This window comes from Sturnus vulgaris, chromosome 1 (assembly GCF_052056855.1).
Source record: "Sturnus vulgaris isolate bStuVul1 chromosome 1, bStuVul1.hap1, whole genome shotgun sequence".
Lineage (NCBI taxonomy): Eukaryota > Metazoa > Chordata > Aves > Passeriformes > Sturnidae > Sturnus > Sturnus vulgaris.
Window position 1 is genome coordinate 110,280,238 of NC_142243.1, and position 21,117 is coordinate 110,301,354.

The window sequence follows — 21,117 nt, forward strand, 5'->3', positions numbered from 1 at the left end:
TCTGGTGCTTGCATGGCTTCTAACTGTTCCTCAATTCATCACTTTACAGCTGTTTTTGTTTATTAACTTCCATTTTTCAGAATGAAGTGAGGATAACTTTGAATGTGGAAAAATCAAACCTCTACTTATTCCGCATTATCCTGAGGTATATTAACCCTGGAGGTGAAACATTACCTGGTCGCATATCTGCTTGTCAATCTCAGCCTGGAGCAGGTAGGTGTAACTCAGCAGTGCAACAGCTCAGATGAATGTTAGATCAGAGAAGGCTTTCCAAGGTGCACCTAAGTCTTTAATGTTGCTTAAAAGGCATCACTTTTAACAGTGCTTTTGTGCTTCTCCTTGTACATTTTTACTGGGTAATTGATGTGGCTGTGTTTGCATGAAACCCCTGCTTGCAGTAGTAATCAATATTTGTTTCTTCAAATGTTTGCCATAGTAACTATTCTCAGTCCTGTGCTTGGAAGCCCTGATGTATGGGTTTTATGAAGCTTTAAAAGAAGGGGCAACAACACTTTGTTTGGTTTACTTGCCTTTAATATTCAAGTTTTAAATGTGGCTTTTCCCTTCATTCAATTAGTAAGATTTGTTAAAAATTATGAACCCAGTCTCGCAAGTTAGTTCTGATTGCAGACCTCAAAAACATGTGGTGCCTTTCAGGCCCTGATAAAAAATAAGTACTGCATATCCTTTGAATGGTAGGGAGATAGCAAGCCTGTATGAAGAATTATGTCTTATCTATTCCTGCCTTACTGAAGGAGTAATGTTATAGATCCTTTTAGGAATTCAAGTAAGACAAAACTGAAGACTTCACAGATACCCTTCAGCAGTGGCAGAAGTTTGTGGTCATCACTGGCTTCTAATAACTGGGAGACAGGGAACCAGATTTGTGTCCAGGGTTTTCAAAGAGAAAACCTTAAATATTCATAACAGCTGATCCTCGTGGCTTCTATTTGACAAAACACACCACAGCTACGTTTCTGTAGTACATAGTCATGGAATTGTCTGGGTTGGAAGGGGCCTTAAAGATCATCCAGTTCCAAGCCCCTACCATGGGCAGGGACACCTTCCATGAGACCAGGGTGCTCAGGCTCCATCCAACCTGGCCTTGAACACTGCCAGGGATGGGGCATCCACAGCTGGCTCATCATCTCTGCCTAGAAGTTATCTGCCTGTAAGTAAACATTTTAGATGATACTGAGAACCTCCAATACCTGAAGTATTTGACTTAAAGTCACACGAGTATATGAAATTTGTCAGCTGAACATGTTGAGAGTCAGTGCAGAGAGAGGTTGAATTGAAAACTATGGAAGGAGAAACTGAAAAAGTGACCATTTCAGAATATTGCAAAACTGTCATTACAGGGCCAGAGCTCTGCTTTTCTGTACCAATTTGCTCAAGAGTAATAAGAATGAAAACAGCAACCACTATGTCTGTCCGAGTGCATTGCTAATGCATATTGATTGAAAAGCATTGATCAACTCCTGCCAAACAAAGTTTAATAGACCAAATTATCAGTCCAGCTCACTAAGCAAGTAGAGACATTTTACACAGTCACTTACGTTTTTTACTTGATTTTTTTTTTTGGCAGGGGCTGCTCAGAGCAAAGAGTTTGTCTTCCCACCCAGCAAGGAGCCAGCTTTTATCACAATCCCAGGAAAAAGCTCCACAGAGCCTTTCTCACTGGCTCCAGGCACGTGGACTGTCAGCATAATGGCAGAGGAAGTCCTCTTGGTAAGAAAACAATTGAGGAAAACAACTGCTTGAAGGTTGTCATGAAGTTATTGCTCTGGAGTTGTTTGCTGGGAAGAACCCTGCAAGCAAGTGAAATTCAGCACTAGTGAAAGGAACAGAATACAATGATGAAAATTTACACTTCTGCCTCTTATTTCTTCTCTTTCGTCTGCTCTAATTTTTCTTCTCCTTTCAGACTTCAGGTCTATCTGGAATCTGTACCTTCAAATGATAAGGTATTATTAACATACAGCACCCAGCATAAATGCTCACAAAAATTAGTAATTTTTACATATCAGATGTTGTGTCTAGGGCTTAGCTCAGCCAAGGCCTTAGTTTCTTGAGAAAAAAATCTTCATAAGAGTGTTGTAAGATGGGCTGCATTACGAGCAGGTCAATTTCTGACTGCTTTTATCCTCTTATCTTTTCTCTCCTTTCATTCACTGAAAAACTGAAAAATTTTCTAGCAGCAGTTCTAAGAAATTACTAGAGAAAGAGAAATTGTTTGAGATGATAATTTATGAAAAACCTTAAATGTGTATGATCACAAAGACAGCATACTGAAATTCTTACGTATTTTGTACAGGGATAAAAAGCAGTGTCTCTAGTCATTAAGCCTGGGGCTGTGTTAAATTTATGGAATACCACATGAAGTCTTAGTAAAGAGCTTGCAAACGTATTTCTTGCTGAAAGTGACAGTATTATTGTGCTGGATTTTTTCACTAATACCTTTGAAAAGCTGTATGTTAATTATCTTAACCCGTCATATTCTCATATTAACAGTTGTTATACTTAAGCTCTAATATATTAATTTAAGTAAGTAAGACAGAACAAAAATTTACCATCTTTTGAATCTTAATAGGTTACATGGAGTGTTTTAATTAAGTCATCTGAGATACGTGAATCTCTTGTGTGGAGTCACCCAGAGTTGAGTTGTGTGCTTGTGGATTGCACTCATGGATGAAAACTGCAGGCGTCTGTCTGTGTGTTACTGAGCTACAGGAAAGCTCCCTTCAGTGCACTGTCTTGTACAACACATGATGGGAGAGTGGCTTCAGAGTTTCCCTGATCAGGGGGCAGATGCCTTCATACCAACTTTCTGAAATTACAGGGTTAGGGAAACATTCCCATGTTATTGGCCCAACAGAAAGAAAAGCCCCACCCACATCTTGCAGATGTACAAATTGTTCGTGTGATTGGTTTCATTCATTGTTACATTGTGAAAGCCTGGAGATGTTCTTCTTGTCATTGTTTGGATGTTTTAGCATTTGTTGTATTCTTTATTCCTAGGATTATATGGTGCTGTTACCCAGTGATTACTATGAGGCATCCCTGTTGCAGATCCGAGTTACAGAGCCTTGCACACATCCCAGCCCTGCTTCAGCAGAACAGTCAGTAGATATGCTACAGCATAAACCAGTGCCCTGGTTTATTTTGTTATCATCCTGCTGCACTCGAAAGCAATAATAATCCTGTGTCTTGTTTGTTGTTTGGGTTTTTTTTGTTGTTTTGTTTTGGTTTGGTTTTTTTGTGTAAGCTGCTTGCTCTATCAGCATTTGCCTCTGGGTGGATTTTCCTGTGTCCTTGGTTCAGAAGCAGTGCATTTCAGACACGGGGGAGAATCCAGAAGAATACCTGTGAGACGGCCAGCTCCCAGTCAGCCAGTGATGGCCCATGTCAGTGGAAGAGAGGTCAGATTCCTGCCTGCTAACTGCAGTCCCATCTGTGCTGTTGGCTATAAACTACCAGACTAAAATGGTTGCAGATTTACAGCTCAGGATTTTCAGACCTTAACACATCCCTAAAACTGACTCTGCACCAAGGTCTGCATTTTACACAAAACTATGTAAAAGTATCAGAGTAAGCAGATTTATAACTGTGACTGGAGTTGACATTCCACTCTAGCTAAAGCATCTCATTAAATAAAAATCCTTCTCCTGTAGGCGTACTTTAGGCTTGTTCAGAAGAAATGACATAATGATTTGTCAGCAGAAATGGTGTACATACATCACTCTAAATTAATCTTTTTTTTTCTTAAGTACCTACACTTATGTAAAATGTTTGCTTTACTGAAAAACAAGCAGAAGCAATTATGCCACTACTGTAGGTCCTTTGAAAGCAAAACACGTTTTATGAAATGAGAAGATCTACTGGAAATGTTTGGCAAAAAGGAAGGTATTTTATCAAGTATGTGATAGTGATGTAAAATGATTATGACCTCTATTACTGTACTTGGATATTTCTTTTAAAAATATTAAGTACAGAAGCAAGAATACTCACATGCCACAGGCTCTGGTGCTTCATCATTGATGCATGTGCAAAATTACTGGTATGAATAATTGCAGTGAAGTCAAGAGGGCTGTTGACAGAATTATTTACATGTTTAATTGTTTGTAGCCTAAGGAAATACTGAGAAAAAATGGCTCAAATTTGAAAATAATTATGTAGTCAACTGAAGCAAAACCTTTGTAACTACAGCACTTAACTACTTAGAAGTATCTTGCATCAAATATTGTGTTAACCACTTTGTGCAAGTAACCTAAAAGAAAACCTTAATGCTTCAAACTGTTATTATTTGCTGGAGAAGATGCTTTCACTCCTTGTAGGGAATCAAAATACAGCATTGCTATAGTAGGAATTTTGTGTTACTGGAAATACTTTTTCAGTGGAGAAGTAAACTCAGTTTTTGTACGTTGTTAAGGATAGCTTAGAGATGATGGTGACAATTTTTTTAGCATCATAACATTTCTTCTGTTTCTGCTGGGGAGAAGAGAAATAATAATATAGTAATTTTCCAGGGTTATTTTACAGCTTTCCTAGAGCTGTTATAATGGCATCTGTTTTTTGAACTTACTTGACTCTTGTTAGAGGACATAGTGATATTTATAAGCGTTGCTTGCATTCTGCTGGGTGTCTTCTGTTGAGACACTGCAGGACTGGCCCTGGACTAATGCTGACCAGTCAAAAGAGCAGGAAATGGGAGAAGGAAATGGGAACTTCCTGCAAGAAAGGGGAGTGAAAGATTTAACTAGTTTTTTATTTTTCAATTATTTTGACCCAGGTCAATTTAGAGATGACCATAAATGTTCCTCAAGTCGGTCGCTATGTTCTGGTTTTTGAATATGCCAATGAAGAGGATCAGATAAACACTGCAGAGGTAACAGTGCATAGCCCTGGACCTGTCACTGAAGGCAGAGTGAGAATATACAGTTGTAAATACAGGTAAGAATTTGGGGAGTAATCACTAAATGATTACATAAGCATTTGGAATGTAATTATACTTTTTATATATTAGACACCATTTTACCATGTAGATTGTTCAAATTCTAGAGTGACTTAAAAACAAGTGCAGGATTCTATGGATTTTGAGGAGGTTTTAAATTCTCTTTGTGCAATTAACTCATTAAATTTTGCTACTGCTTCAATGAATTGTTTTCCTATGCAAAGGGTTACTTTTTAATATACATTCTTAAATCCTTATAAACTATTAATCTCCAAGTCCAGTAGAAGAGCATCACTGTTGGCTGCAGATGCCTGCACTGTTTTTCTTCAGTTAAAAGTGTTTCCAAGGGCTTTGGCTATAAAAAATGTAGCAGCCAGTTTTACAAGGATATTCCCACTGTTTCTAACAAGATTTGCTGAAGCAAAAGTTTCAAGGTCTCTGAAATTCTGCGTGCAGTCATTCTCTGGCTGTTAGGCTGTAGGCAAGGTCTTCAGCCAAATGCTTCTTTATCCTTGTTGACTGATGAGGTTACTGCAGATGTTTCTGTACAAGAGATTTTGCCTGTCCCGAGTGAGATTGTCTTTAACACTTGAGCACCTCAGTTTATTTTGAGCCCTTGGGAGATCCTACCCAGTGCCAGGGGACTACAGACATGCATCCTTTACTCCCATGAACCAACCGTTTGGCAGAATAGAGGCTTAGGGATATTCAGGATGAAATTGCTCAATAAGAAAAGTCATTTTCATCAGCATGTTTGTGATACAGAGCACAGCCATGTGGAGCAGTGACCTTGTCAGGTTATTGCTGGGGAAAGCTCTTATTTTAGCCTGTTACATAACACTTTGAGCCCCAAACTTCTTGCTATAAATCTTCCATTTTATTTGTTTTTGGGTGGGTTTTTTTCCCCAAAACACCCACATTTTCCCCACATTTCATGAGCTGGTTTTGAACATACTTGTTTGTTTATATGATACATTAGAAACGTGTTCATGTTTGCTGCTTTAATGTAGCAATGCAGCAAATCCCTTCTGCAGGCACTCTGCATGAACTGAAGGGTCACATTGTGAGTGAGGTGCTGTGTCATCTTTTCCAAACAGGAAGGTGCAAGCCTCTTCTGATAAAAAATAAACCAAGCAATGACATAGTGAGGTACATGTAAACAACAGTAACTTGTAGAATTTGTTACATATTGTGCCAGACATTCTTACAGCTCAGTGAGCTTGAATATTCCAAATAAAACATGGTAAGAGAATAAAACATCACAGGCTTTGAGCAAATCATGAACAAGGGGCCAATATTTCTCTAGTTTAGTTTAATGTCTTTAGCCCTGAGCTGACATTTTTTTCTGATCTATGCTTTAAACACGAGCAAAACTTCCACATTCTCTGGTTTGCAGAGGAGGTAAAATAGTTTTTGTGCTTGTATTGATGAGTGTCTCAGTGTACAGAATAGCTTCTTAAGATCAGGCCTTTCCCAGCTGCCACTGTGTGTGCAAGAGCTGCTGATTCACATCCTCAGTGGCACATGGCAGTAGTGGAAAGGGGCAGCTGATGTGTGCTAGCAGCTCAAGGAGCACGGCCCAGGCAGGAGAATATTAGTTACACACGATGTTACACAGTGTGAGAACATCTGCAGGTAGCATCATGGTGTAGCTGTCTGTCCACATCCTGCTTAAGCCAGTAGCTGAAATGGGTGTCTGAGCTGAGATCTGGAGCTCAGCTCCAACCCACCCAGGATAAGCAGTGTTTGTACACGGTGGATCCTGTGTCTCACTGGCGAGGACAGTGCATGTTCCACGGTGGCCACAGGCAGGTGAGTTATGATCCAGCAGGAGGGCTAGGTGCTGTGGCTACCCAACAGCCAGGCAGTGAAGCTAGGTGACAGCCTGAACAACGTGGCAATGCCAGCAGGCTCATCCTGAATCCTGCTTTGTGTCTCAGTTTCCTTTGCCGCAGCATTGTAGTTGATGACAGGAATCGCATTGCAGCCTATGACCTTCTGGCAGACACAAAGATACATCTTAAGGCATCATCAAGTAATTTTTTCCTGGTAAGTTGACATTTTCTTTTCCCTGTGGTAATACTTGGTCCTTGATTGGGTAAACAAAGATATTTGTCTCCCTATATTCACAATTTGAAAGGTAACATGTGAAATTATGTATATTAGATGCTTGACTAGACATGCTTTATACATATCCCAGAATGCTGAGGAATTGTCAGTCAGTTTCAAAGACAAACAAAACTTTGCCTTTATTGGCAAGGCTTTTCCCAGCTTTCTTGTGCTTTATTTCGGTTCCCCTTTCTCTTCTCTAAGTCAATTTTAAAGGAAAAATATTCTGGTAGCTTTTCTTTTTTTTATCTTTCATTTTTCCTAAATCCTCAAAACCCATGTAGGAGTTTCCCATGTCTCCTACAAAGTTCAGGTAATAAATGCATTTATTTCAGGTAACAAATGCACTCATTAGTCATATTGCTTTTAGGTATTTTAAATAAAAAGCCTTCACTGACCTCTTTTGGCCACACTAGGAATATACTTTTCTGGAGACTGAATTTTCTTACATGTTATTTCTGTTTTCGATTTTAGAAACACATTTCTTAAAATCTAGAGCTCCAACCCAACTAGTAACAACTATTAGGACTAACAGCTGATAGATGCTTTCTTTGTTTCATGAGTCAGTGTAAACTAATACCTTTTACATTTCCTGCTAGCTTCCTGCAGCAACTGCAGTGCTAACAAGAACTGATCTTCACAATCTTTAATTGTAAAGGCTGCACTTAGCAAAAGATGGGAAAGAGGGAAAAGAAGTGCTTCTAACCATGACATCATTGGCAGCAGTTTTAGGGTTAAAGATGCTCGTGTGTTCCCTTCATGCAGAGCAGAGAGGCAAATGGGAGCCACTTCTAATGCTGGAGACATCTGGTCTAAATGAAGGGAAAATGGGGTTTTTGAGGCCACCTGTCAGGAGAGGCTCTTACAGCTTGATAGTCTTTATCTCACACTGATGCAGACAAGCTGTCTAAACCAAACCACACTTGGCACTCACCTCTTAGCCACTCATGAAATGCTGTTCCAAGCTTCAGTGTGTGCCCTTGTTCTGCTGCACTGGCCTGGAGCCCTGTGGGTTGTTACATGCAGGACAGGCAAAGTGTTGGCTGCCCAGGAAAAAGGACTTTTAGCATTCTGCCTTGTAGCTTGCAAAGGTATTTTCCACTGCTTACTACTTTTAAAACACAGGCTGAACCCCCTTAGGACATGCTTCCAAACTAAATCACGTTGCATAATAATGAATTCTCCTTATTCAATTTTTACTTACATTACTACATGGTGCTAGCTGTCTAATTGCTTATTGGACATCTTCATCTCTTTTTCAGCTAGTTAATGGATAAGCTCTGTAACTTGTGCATCTGTATTTTCTTATATTAGTGCATACTCTTGTGTATACCCAAAAGCTTTCCCTTATGTCCTTACCACCATGGGTACAGCAGGACTACCACAGATTCATTTGTTCAAGTCTACTTTTTTACTTTTAGTTAAAATAAAAAATCCCATATTAGGCCTTGCTTCTTTTGAAATGAGTTCTGAACCCTGGGATAGAAATCCTGATGTCACTGAGACTCACTCCCATGGACATTGCACGATCAAATGTTTGTGCCTGTATTTGATAAAGTCTGGGAGTTCCCCCAGGGTCCAAAAGTGTCTAATAAAAAATGAGGGCTTTTCCCTCCTACCTCTCTACATTCCTTGTCTTGCTTCTCAGCCTTTGAGCTTCTGTCTTTTCCTTTACCACACATATATACTTACCTTTTAGTTATTTCCCTCCTGAACAGCTAAAATTCCCTTGACAAGGACAGAAAAATGCTATTTAACCCTGAGGCACTGAGGTGCAGGAAAGTAAAGGGATCCAAAATCTTGTGGGAGGTCTATGACAGAACATGGCTTTGGGCTCATATCTCCCTATGCTAAAATTAGGCTTCATCCTTCCTGTTCAGGCCTGGCCCTGTCATTTATGATATTAATTGTTAATTGTGCCTTATGCTTGTTTTTCAGCACAAAGTTTGCATTATACCAGCTGAAGAATTTTCTCCAGAGTATGTGGATCCTAAAGTACAGTGCATAGCTGCATACAGGAGTAACAGTGATAGAAGGTAACTTGTTTGGTTTTATCTTTCTGTTATCTGAGGACAACTTTGAAAGGTAGAATAAATGGTTTTTTAAATTCTTTTGAGTGAAGCTTTGCTCAGTGACTCACAGGTGATCTGTAGGCCACTTCTTTAAAGTAGTCTTTGTAAAGAAGCTGAAATGTTAGTGTTAACCTAGACAGTCTTTTCACAGAATTTTGTTGATAACAGCCTTTAACCTGGCCCATCTGAGCTACCCAGTGCTGATGTGTGAGAAAATATGCATCTTTCACATACCATCCAATATGACAGGTGTCCAAGCTGGTAAATCATTCCTACTTTAGTGGCCTGAAATGCTTACTGTTCCATCTGGAGTTTTCTTCTGCATGTTACTGCTTCAGCTGTCCCAAAATGGCTTTAATTTGTCACTTGGTGTGGGATGACTGCCCTTTCTGGCACAAATCCACCAGCTCAACTTGGCAGCATCAAATTATTCAACATGTAAACTCCTGCTTCCCAAAGAAGCCATTCCCTTTTCCCTGTCATTGTGGGGCCCTTAGGGTAGGTGTGCCCTCATCCTTCACCTCACACAGTAATGCCAGCTGGCCATTCTTCTCCATCCTACTTTATAGGACCAGCAATTAGGGAGCTCACGTACTGCTTGGTTGATCCAGGCTGACAGCTCTTCTCTTGCTGTGAAGATCTGAACCTGAACCTTGCCTTCCTGAGTGGTTTGGGTTCCACAGAGCATCTCCTCTGTCCTGCTGAAGCTCTTCCCCATCCCATCTTTTGTTCTTTGGGACAGAGAAGAACTATCACTGCAGCTTCCAAATTAGGGACCTCCACATTTCTGTGCCTGTTGCACTCCCCAGGATGTGTCTCGTGATGCCTACTCCTAAGGCTTTCTTCCTACTGATCTAGCAGTGGGAAGGGTCTCAAAATAAAAGTAAATGTCATTTGCAGGACTTAAGAGGCAAAAAGAGTTGGTGATTTGGTCTAATAGTTTTCCAAATGGTTGCTTCTAATATAATGGTTGAATTGAAACAGAAAGCAGAAAAATCTGGATAGTAAATTGGATAAAAACATGTGACTGTGCTTGGCTTTCAAGCATGCACAGCATTGAATCACAGCTTTAATTCTCCTGCTCAGTGTTACCACTGAGAGCAGCTTCCTAAGACTGAAGATACTTGTCCTTGCACCAAAGTTATTTTGCAAATACAGGCATTTATATTTTGAGTAAACAGGGAAAGAGGATGGGTGAAAAACATGATTCAAAATAAAGCTAATGTAGAAACTTACATATTTTACTTTGGATTTGTGTTGGGTATTTTTTAAAACTCTTGTTACGTTTGCATCATTTACTGTAGGTTTTCATTTATTTTTTTAAATTTATTATTATCTGGCAGCATTTTTGCTTTCCTGAAAGTGTTTAAGTTCATCAAGTTGAAAGATGCAAAGGTTTGGCTCAGATGAACAGTATTGTAAGTGGATGCTGCACATGATTTCCCACACAGGCCTGGCAAATACATCTCAGTTCTGGCCCTGAAACATACTTGGCATTCCAGCTCTGGGCCTGTCTTGAGCAAAGATTAATCACTGTCTGTTTGAGTACTTACTAGAAGTGAACAAATACAACCAGGAAATCCCCAAAAATATTTTATCCTGCAGTCCTGGAAAATTCTTCTCTCAATCCCAGAATTAAATATGCCGAGGAAGAAATAGTTAAACACAGCAGTGAATGAATAAGGATGCTTTCAAGGAGTACTGTTATTTATTTTGGCTCCAATTCTACAAATATTTGAGTATATACTTAACTTCTAAGTACTTGAGTAGTCCCATTGACTTCAGTGGGAATACTTGCATGTTTAAAGGATACACCTATGTAAATATTTGTAGAACTGAGAATTCAATATTAGTACAGATTCTGGTGAGTATAACTAACTGGATAACTAAAATGAATTTAATTTTTAGTGCTCCTGATTCCCTTAAGTTTCCTCTTCCTTAGAAAATTCTTTCCACTGAAACTTACAGAAATTTTGTGTGAATAAAATCAGTTAATACATTAAAAGTGTACACACTTTCTCCTTTATAAGTTAAATCCATTCCTCTTGTCTTCATTTACTTTCTGAGCATTCACAAATAATCCAAATAACCCAACAGGTGTTGCATTGTCAGTTTCAATACAGTTTAATACACTGACTTTTATAAGCCAGCAGCTTTTCCTATTATGATTAAAACTTTTTCCTAGCCCTAAGGATAATTACTGTGGTTCTGTGTTTAGTGCAGCATGCATTCCCTCAGTTTTTGAAACTCCACCAGGAGCTTTGGTTTTGGATGCATTCATAGATGGGAAGATTTCCGAAGTACAGGAGAATATACTCCATGATCCATGGAGTGCCACTTTACCTGCTGGTTCAGTTCATGGAGTCACCTTGACACCATTACAGGTACCTCATATTTTGAAAACTTTGTTTTGCAAGTCACAAGGTATGTCTTTAGTAAAATTAAATAGATGAAATGCTGTGAGAGAATCAAAACTGGATGATGTGATATGATGAAAATGTTGCAAAGTGATTAAGCCACAGAGACAATATAAAGGAAGGGGCAAGGGGGAATCCCAAACACCAGCTTATCAGCTTTTTTTTGAACTACACAACAGTCTCACAGACTGCAGAAGAATGTTAAATGTGCTTGGCAGTAAACAGAGCATGCAGTTGTAATGCCATGTTCCTTGAAGAAATAGAGCTTGCTGAGAGATGCTAAGCTCCCTCTCTTTCACTGCAGGTAGAGGGCACTGAGCACAGCTGATAAGCCCAAGAAAGTTTCACAAAACAAATCGATTCTGTGATTCTGTGATTCAATACCAGAGCTGTTCTTGTTTCTCCAGAGCCAGATCACCTTGAGTGGCAGAGTGCCCCACTTGGGCAGATATGTGTTTGTGGTACATTTTTATCAGCCAGCACACCCGGTGTTCTCTGTGCAAGTGCATGTGACTGCAGGACATGTGTGGTCAGGTAGGCATCTGGATTTGACCTAAACTCTTTCCTTCCTCAGCATTTTGGGATATGGAGCTGTGTTGGATGGACACCAGGTGCCCACCTAAGCCACTCTGTCACTCCCCTCAGCTGGACAGGGGAGAGCAAATATAACAAAAGGCATGTGGGAGGAGATCGGGACATGGAGAGATCACTCACCAGTTACCAACATGGGCAAAACAGACTTGGCCTGGGGAAATTAGCTTAATTTGTTACCAGTAAAGTCAGATCAGGGTAATGAGAACTAAACCCAGAGCTTCAAACATTTTCCTTCCACCTTTCCCTTTTTCCTGGGCTCAGCTTTACTCCCAAGTTCCTCCAGCTCCTCCCACTGAGTGGCACACGGGTACAGGGAATGTGGGCTGTGCTCAGTTCATCCCAGGTTGCCTCTGTTCCTTCCTCCTCAGCAGGGGACTGGTCACACTCCTCCCATGCTTTAGTGTGGGATGCCTCACATGGGAGACAGTCCTGCACCAACTTCTCCAACATGAGTCATTCTCCTGGGCTGCAATTCTTCACTAACTGCTCCACTGTGGGTCCCTTCCATGGCCTGCCTGGAGCCTGCTCCATTGTGGGATTCCCAGAGGTTCACAGACCCATTTGGGCATTCACCTGCTCTTGTGTGTGTCTCATCCATAGGCTGCAGGTGGATCTCTGCTCCAGCACTGGAGCACCTTGTCCCTCTCCTTCTTCACTGACCTTGGTGACTGTAGAGTTTTTTCTCTTGCAAGTTCTCACTCCTTTCTCTGGCTGTACCTGCTGTTGAGCTGGGCTTTTCCCCCTTTCTTAAATATGTTATTCCAGAGGTGCTGCCATGGTCAGACACAGCCTTGGCCATTGTTGGGTCTGTCTTGGAGCCAGCTGGCATTGGCTCTGTCGGACGTGGGAGAAGCTTCTTACGGATTTTCATAGAACCCACCCCAGTAGCCCCCTACAACCAAAACCTTCTCACATAAACCCAATACATTTTTTTCTTCTAGGTACTTTCAATGCTTCATTCTGCCCTCATAATTCTGGCTGTCGGGCTCAGGTGATTGCAGCAAACCAAATTGAGCTTGACATTTCTGAACCCATGGTCTCTGTTACAGTGATGATACCAGATGGAAGAACACTGGTTCTGGTACGTGTATTACATAAATGTACTTGAAAATGTTATTCTCAGTTTCACCATTCATTTAGAGATAGATGCAAAGATAAAAACCAAAAGAATAAATTTTTTCATGTTATGCTTCAGATTTTTAGGATCTTTTGCACTGCTTTTGGTTTTTATTTTAAATTTTTAAGATACTCTCCACTGTTTTTGTTGTACACTGCTTGTAGCATAACAGCGTTGAGGCAGTATGCAAAGTTTATTTTCTTATTTTTGGTTAAAGTCTTAGAGGTTTTGAAAAAATCTAGAATGTATAATGAAACAACATTTAAATATGTAAATGCATTAGCTTGTATCTTTTTGTTTTTCTCTGAAATGTACAATTTAGCTTTCTTGTTGTTTTAAGGAAAATATCTTAGTTGTTCCAGCAGACACCTACAGTTACAAAATTCTTGACAAAAAGACAGTGGACAAGTCATTTGATTTTATCAGCCAATGTGGAGGAAACAGTTTTTACATTGAGTAAGCATCACTTTCTAAAAACCTGAACATTGACAACAAACTGGGAATAATATTACTTTTACTCTGCATTGAAGAGCTATCTTAAATTCCTATAATTGTGCTACATTAAAATGCTTTTCATGGCTTATGCTAGCCCATTGAATTTCCATGAGTCATTTTTCCATGGCTTTCTATTGCAAATGCAATGTAAAGGTAGAGCTTTGTTGCTCACAGTACAAAAGAGGAAAATCTAAGTCATCTTCCTGTCTTTGGTATTTCCATCTTTGGTATTTGGTATTTTCCTTGGCATGTCTGAACTGATACAACTAATACGCACTTGCTATGAAAAAAACCTCTTACCTGCATGTTCAAAGCTATTCACCCCAATTTAATTAAAGTATATCTTTGCATGTGTGCTGATGCCATCCTTATGCCAAACTGTTTGAAAGACAGAACCCTAATTTACTGAACCACTGCAAAGCACTCTCATAACGGTTTCTGAGTGCCAGCACTTACATGATTTATATTTCGATTTAAATAGCCCAGAACGATCTTCACCCTTCTGTAAGGACTCTGTAAGGTCACTGGTGGCTTTCTACAACAACGGAGCCCTGCCGTGTGATTGCCACAGCGCAGGTGCCACTAGCCCCACGTGCAGCCCCCTGGGAGGGCAGTGTGCCTGCAGACCCAACGTCATCGGCCGCCAGTGCAGCCGATGCCAAACTGGCTACTATGGATTCCCGTTCTGCAAGTGTAAGTATGTGCTTGCCCTCCTTCAGCTCCTGACCTGGCCACCTACTTAATCCTCTGAATTTACTGCAGATCTACTGCAGCCTGACTTTTCTTTGGAGGCTGGTCAAGCTGTTTTAGCTTCACCATAGCATAGCTTTCAGTTTAAGGCAGAAGAAATCTCATTCCCCTAAAAAAATCCCCATTCCACCTACCTCGTGATGAAGTGTGCCTTTGCATGTGTTGTTTGATTAGGTGTAGTAGGCTTACAGCTGGTTAAAATCCAGATTGCCACTATTTCAGTGAAATGGATTTTTTTCTGCACTGACTGCTAAATCATTTCCAGGTTGTAAATATTTAATCCATTTGACACCTTCAAGCTTTTCCATAGATAATCAGAGACACAGCATTCCTAATTCCTCATATTTTGATATTAATAATAACAACAGATACATACATTACACCAACAACAATCCTCGGCTGCTTTCATAGATATTTTACTAGATGTTTATAAACACTGCTTTATAAAAGTGGTGCCTGTGACACCAAAACTACTGGTTTAATCCTTGGCAGTTTTGTCAAGTGGTAAACAATGTCTGTAGTGAAGTTAAGCAACCAGTCTGTGAAAAAGAGCCAAGCACTAAACCTGCTCTTTGAAACTATTGTTGCAGTCACATAGTTGGTTTCTATGACCCTGAACTTTAAACTAGTGAGAGAAAAGAGTAGTGCTTTCTATACATAAAGGTTGTGTATATTTGTTGCATATTCAGTAAGAACTGATTGCTGTAAGATGAGATGTGATTGATTTGTAGGACAATTTCTTTGATCTAGTATGCAACTGTGGGCAGCGTCTTTGTGATGACATGACTGGTAAATGCATTTGCCCTCCACGAACTGTGAAGCCAAAATGTGAAGTGTGTGAGAAATATTACTTCAGCTATCATCCCCTTGCTGGCTGCAAGAGCTGCAACTGCTCAGAAAAAGGAATTGTTGATGTGGCAAGTCCAGACTGCGATAAAACCAGTGGGCAATGCAAGTAAGTTTGGGTTATGTGTGTTGTAAACAATGCACGAATGGTTTATTTCAATGCTGGTTTTGGGTGTTTGGAGAGGGTATGGGAAATTTAAGTTATTCACTCTTCAGTGAGCAAAATGGATTTTATCCATTGTGAATGGTTGTAAACTAACCCAAGCTTTGTGGGTGATTGAGGTCTCTGTAATTATTCCCATTGCAATTCCCCATTTTTTTGTTACCAGATGCATGCCTTGAGTAATGCCCAGGTACATTTTCCAGCTCTAAATCTTCTTCCAGCTCTGCTTACCTATATTCAACATCCATGTTTTACACCTTGGTGTACAGAGAGAGTAGTTCTGCACTGCAAGCACTGAATAGCTGCAGAAGTCTAATTCTATTGTGAGCATTTTTATCCTTCCAAGTCAAATCCATCCCTAGATAGTTCTGTGGCCATTTAAAGTGTCAAAATCTGAGAACAATACTAACCTGCTGCTTTTTCTTTGTGGAGGTAATAAAGTTGTCTCATAGCCATGTAATTCCTTTGACTGTCCACCTGCCTGTTTTTTTATTTTCCCTTCCCTACTCCATTCCTACCTCCCTTATTGACTCTCTCCTCTGTGTTTGTTGATAAAGATGCAAACCAGGAATAAAAGGACGTCGGTGTGATCAGTGTGCTCCTGGAACTTATGGTTTCCCTAACTGTGTGCCATGTAGCTGTAACAGAGGTGGAACAGAACCAGATGTTTGTGATCCCCAGACAGGAATTTGTCTTTGCAAGGTCAGATAAATCAAACTACTTCTGCATTCATAAGCATCATTTGCACGCCAGTGGCTATTTTATATATAATGGGGTGAATAAAGTGAGTTTATCATTAAGTTTACAGTAAAAATTAAATGCAGCTGAACAAAGACATCACACTTTGCAGTATGTACACAGATTATCATGGGAACATTAAACACCATTTTTTTAATGGGTTCAATATCTGTCAGTTGTTCAGGTACTCTTAGGTTTTGCAGGATGTTAGAGAGCTGCAGAGTAGATGCCCATTGAATCACTGAAGCAGTCTGTACCCTGCACAGACCCACTTTATCCATCTGCATCTTGCCTTTTGGATGTTAACCAAGTCCCATGCTTTTTTTAGCCATATTATGTCGGTTGACATTTTACCACATCATTATAGCTAGGAAATCTTCTTTTGTTCTGATCTGCATAATTAAATGTGATAAATGTGAACTTTCACAAGTGACCTTTTATATTGTGGGTTTGCAAAAGCCAGCAGGAGGGTTTTGGCAAGAAAGTTACCAGCTGTCTCTGACTAATATTTATTACTCAGTTGTTCACTTTTCACATTATAAACGGGAAAGAAAGCCCATAAGATAGCCTTCAAGACAGCTTTATTTGCATTTGGAATATAGTCTGTCCAGAAAAATCACATATTTTCATTCATTTGTTTCTATACATTTAAATACGTATTTCAGAAGATTTGTTTCATGTGCAGGATGTTTTGAGGACCTCAGCAAAGCAAAAAGAAAAACACTGACATTTCTTTGAACTACGCCTTAACAGGAAAATGTTGAAGGTGCAGCATGTGACACTTGCAGACCAGGATCCTTTTATCTGAACCCTTCTAACCCCAAGGGATGCACACCTTGCTTTTGTTTTGGGGCAACCAGCAATTGTCGCAGCACGGACCGTCGTAGAACCAAGGTGTACCAAAGATTTTTTTCTTTTCTATCATGAACTTAGACTTGTTCCATTAAGGAAATTCCAGATTTCTTCCAAAGTTGAAAATGTGCTTTATTAGTTTCTAAGGATGAAAAAGATTTTCTAAGCAATTCTCCAAGTGAAGATTTAGTGCAGCCTTCCTAAGATTAGGTGTAGTCTGAAAGTGCCATTCAGCAGAAATGGCCCTTTTCACCTGTTTGTTTACAAGTCATTAATTGGACTGAAGTTGAGCTGGTCTTTATCTTGCTTGCTTTATCTTCAAACTCTATGTCATCATTGAAGTTAATGATCTCCTTCAAGGTGCTTTGATAAGCACGTATCATTTTACATGTCTATATTATAGATGCATTCTTAAGAACTGTGTGGCAGATTCTACAGAGATTGTAAAAGTTGTCTTTCTTCCCTCCCTCTAAAAGAGACATGATATCAAATGTGAGAAACAAAGATTTTTAGTAGCATGAATGAACAGTAAAATGGCTGAAGACTGAAAATAAAAGCAACAGCTGTTTAAAAAGAGGCAAGAGAAAGGAAAAGAGAGGAGAGCTAGAATGGTGGATGAGGAGTTTAGTTAAGGTTTAGACATATACTAGATGCAATCCAGATTGTGCCCTTTATGAACAAATGGTGAAAATGTGGCCTAATGTGGCCTGTGAAATCAGTAGAAAATTTCCTCTAGCCATTACTTGTCCTCACAAAAACTGTTTATGAAAACATTTATATTTTTTCGGTTTTTGTTCTGGCCAGTCAAGGGCAATCCACCAGAACCCAGAACTTTTCTGGTACGTCATACACATTATGCTCTCTTTCCTCATCAGCCATAAACATCAAATGTGCATTAAAGAGGCAGAATATTAGACTACATTGCCTGCCTCTCCAAGATGTCATGCCTTGTCCCCTCCCACTCTGTCTTTGAGGTTAGTGCCCTGGGATTGATTTTGGAATGGGCTTTAAAAAGCATCTCCAAATTCTATCCTCGGGTTTGTGTGCACAATTCCCAGTCACCCCCAGAAAGCTATGTCTGCCTATGGCTGAAGATGGAATTTAGTTTCCAGGTGACAAACCAGTTGCCTGCATCCCAAGTAGCTTTGGCACATCTTCACATTTTCACTCTCTTTTGAGGTCCTTGGAATATCCATTGTTCAAAGACTTTAGGCTGGCTCTGAAGGGGTTGGATCTCATGCTAAAGAAATTACAGAGGCTAAACAATTTCTTCTCATTACTTGGTGCTGGTAAAGTTTTAATAAAGGATGAGGCAAACTTTTGTTTCCTTTATGTGTTTTCCATTAGTTCGTGGATATGAGGAACTGGCGCTTGGAGGCAGTAGATGAAAATATGGACATTCCAGTCACTTTCAATCCAGTCAGTAACAGTGTGGTGGCTGATGTTCAAGAATTGCCAGCTTCTGTGCATAATTTGTACTGGAAAGCACCACCATCCTACCTGGGAGAGAAGGTAAATGCCACCTAACTCTTCTGTTCTAGTAGCATGCAATTGTTTTTTTACCAGCATCATTGATGAAGAGTCTCACTGTTTTTCTTAGATAACTTTCTCTGTCTTCACTTGTTTCTCTTATTTGTCATGCCAGGAATCACATTTTACTTCTGAGTAGAGTTTTGAAATTAACCAATAACACAGAATTAATTGCATTGCTTGGTGCTGGACAGGTTTTAATGTGAACAGCATGATCAAGAGCTCAATGGCTCCAATGGCTCAAATGTCTCAAGCAGCTGGTACCTTCAACTGCTTTTCTGAAGCCCAGAACATGTAGAACTGCTCTGAAACCCGGAACACACAGAGCTTGTCAATTCTTTAGATTCTCTAGAGTACATCCTGGGCAGATTTCCAAAAGAATAAACCATTATTATGTGCTCAGTGGCACACAAAACCCCCCAACCTTTTCCTTTTGATATGTTGCTTGAGAAGAACATCGACTGGTTTTCTGCCCTTTGTGTTTTTGTGGCTGCTTGCTGCTCTGCTGACCCGTGCATGGGAGCAGCCTCCTGCTCACGGTTAATGCCATCAGCATCTCAGCATGAGGATCACACCGACCAGGGGACTTGGCTAATGGTGACCTGCAGGCCCAGAGCTCCCCTCTTTGGAACTCTGGCAGTGCCAATACTTCCCAGCCAGTTGCAGCACACAGGCTTTTCAGATGCAATCCTACTGACACACAAGAGAAAACAAATGGTGTAGACACCGAGACATGAAAGATGGTACAATTTTTGAAGTTTCTCCTAGTCCTCATTTTAAAGACTAGAGCAGTATTTTTCCTCCTGCTCTCCTATGCTCAGAGCTGTATATATATATATATATATATATATGTCAGGTGACCAGCACATTTAGTTAGGGTGCTTTTTGTTGATGTTATAAAGGTTCTTGTTTCAGTGCCTACAAATTATTTTTGAAAGTAATTTCATGTTAAAGCATACGTTATCACCTGCAGTGTTGAACCAAAAGTACTTTTATTGTTCCATAACAAGATATAAAGCAGGCAATAACCCTTTTTAAACACAGCTATTAAGATCAGTGCTATGAGTTTTATGTTGCATGTCAGACTATCGACCTAGGCCTGCCATTACTTCCTGTTATTTATGTTATGACAGCACTGCAAATAAAATAGTTCTAGTTTGGGTCCTGCTTTTGCTCTATGTTATGTGTGAATGTGTATTTTAGCACAGGTAGTACTGCAGTAATGAAAGTCCCACCAAAATGCTATCTAGCTGTGAGTTTACAAGTTTGTAAATTTACCAATTATTCATGTTATTGTGTTTTGAAAATGTCAGAGTTTGGCCAGCTTCCAGTGATAGCATATCTTTTTTGAAAATATGAGCAAGATAACTTCAGCTATTTTTCATTATGATGAGGTTATAAATACTGTTTTCCATTATCTGAAACCTTTTAACTGGTTCCACTGGAACATTTATATTTAGCAGAGTATATTTTTTCTTTTCTCTGTCTTAGGTTTACAAAGTTACAAGGTAATAAAATGTAAAATGTATAGCAGTATAGAAACTAAGAGTAATTGAGAAATTCAGATCGTGTTGTCCCCATTTTCTTTTATATTTTAACATTCTGTTTAATAGACCACTCTTGACTTCAGAAAATTAATACTGTAATACAGAATACAGAAGTTAGTTTGTAACACCAATATTGTCCTATTAAAAAAAAAATGAAAAAGAAGTAATTTAACAGACTCTCAAATGGTGCAGTTCTGAAACTTAAACAGGAAATCAACCTAATTTGAATTTTCTTATGTTTTTATAAAATAATTTATTTATGTAGGGTGGTTTGATTGTGTTGGCAAACTATAGCTAATGCTTCAAATGATGCTTTTGAAGATGCTGTTGGCTAAGGAGAATAGTATTAATTAAGGACCTGTGATCCAAGGAACAAATTTAGTACTGAGATGTCAGTATTTTGTTTGTAATTCATCAGAGATATGCAAAGGGGTAGATTGAAGGCTGGTGCTTACCTGTAGAAGAGCAGAACCTGACAAAGCAGTTCTTCCATGGCAAAACCAAGGATAAGATGTAAGGGCAAATGAGAAAGGTGCAAACCAAACCAGGGCATCCATGGCCTTATTTCAGCTGGTACCCACAAACCTTCCTTTGAGAGGCTCTTCTTCGTACAAAAACTATCTAGGCTGTGCCTGGAGCTTCCTTTGATCCTCACACAACACCCAGGGACATGCTGTGTTTGTTGGGTGATTCAGCCACACTTGTCTCTCTCTGTTCTGGGCAGCAGCCCCGTGTTCAGCTGGGTTCAGGCCACCTGTGGTGACCTGTAGCTGGTTTCAGCTCAGCCTGCAGGCACAGTCTGCTTACAACAGAGCTGATACCAGTAGAAATCCTGTCCTGAAGACAGAGCAAAAGGAATCCTGATTGGATTCATGTTTGCAGTAAGTCTAGAAAATGCTGGCTTTAAACATGCTTAATCTACCTTCTTTTCAT

General features: G+C 39.8%; 1 protein-coding gene across 1 annotated transcript in view; it reads left to right on the top strand.

The window, feature by feature from the left end:
- Nucleotides 1-21,117, top strand: part of LAMA3 (laminin subunit alpha 3) — a 110,287-nt gene that overhangs the window by 43,350 nt on the left and 45,820 nt on the right. The window contains exons 23-37 of the mRNA XM_088174029.1: nucleotides 1,589-1,731; nucleotides 3,022-3,122; nucleotides 3,269-3,422; nucleotides 4,793-4,953; nucleotides 6,895-7,003; nucleotides 9,002-9,099; nucleotides 11,354-11,519; nucleotides 11,960-12,086; nucleotides 13,088-13,227; nucleotides 13,604-13,719; nucleotides 14,240-14,451; nucleotides 15,259-15,463; nucleotides 16,075-16,219; nucleotides 17,009-17,149; nucleotides 18,455-18,619. Of these exons, the coding sequence (XP_088030155.1) occupies nucleotides 1,589-1,731; nucleotides 3,022-3,122; nucleotides 3,269-3,422; nucleotides 4,793-4,953; nucleotides 6,895-7,003; nucleotides 9,002-9,099; nucleotides 11,354-11,519; nucleotides 11,960-12,086; nucleotides 13,088-13,227; nucleotides 13,604-13,719; nucleotides 14,240-14,451; nucleotides 15,259-15,463; nucleotides 16,075-16,219; nucleotides 17,009-17,149; nucleotides 18,455-18,619 (2,183 nt within the window). The remainder of the gene's footprint in view (nucleotides 1-1,588; nucleotides 1,732-3,021; nucleotides 3,123-3,268; nucleotides 3,423-4,792; nucleotides 4,954-6,894; nucleotides 7,004-9,001; nucleotides 9,100-11,353; nucleotides 11,520-11,959; nucleotides 12,087-13,087; nucleotides 13,228-13,603; nucleotides 13,720-14,239; nucleotides 14,452-15,258; nucleotides 15,464-16,074; nucleotides 16,220-17,008; nucleotides 17,150-18,454; nucleotides 18,620-21,117) is intronic.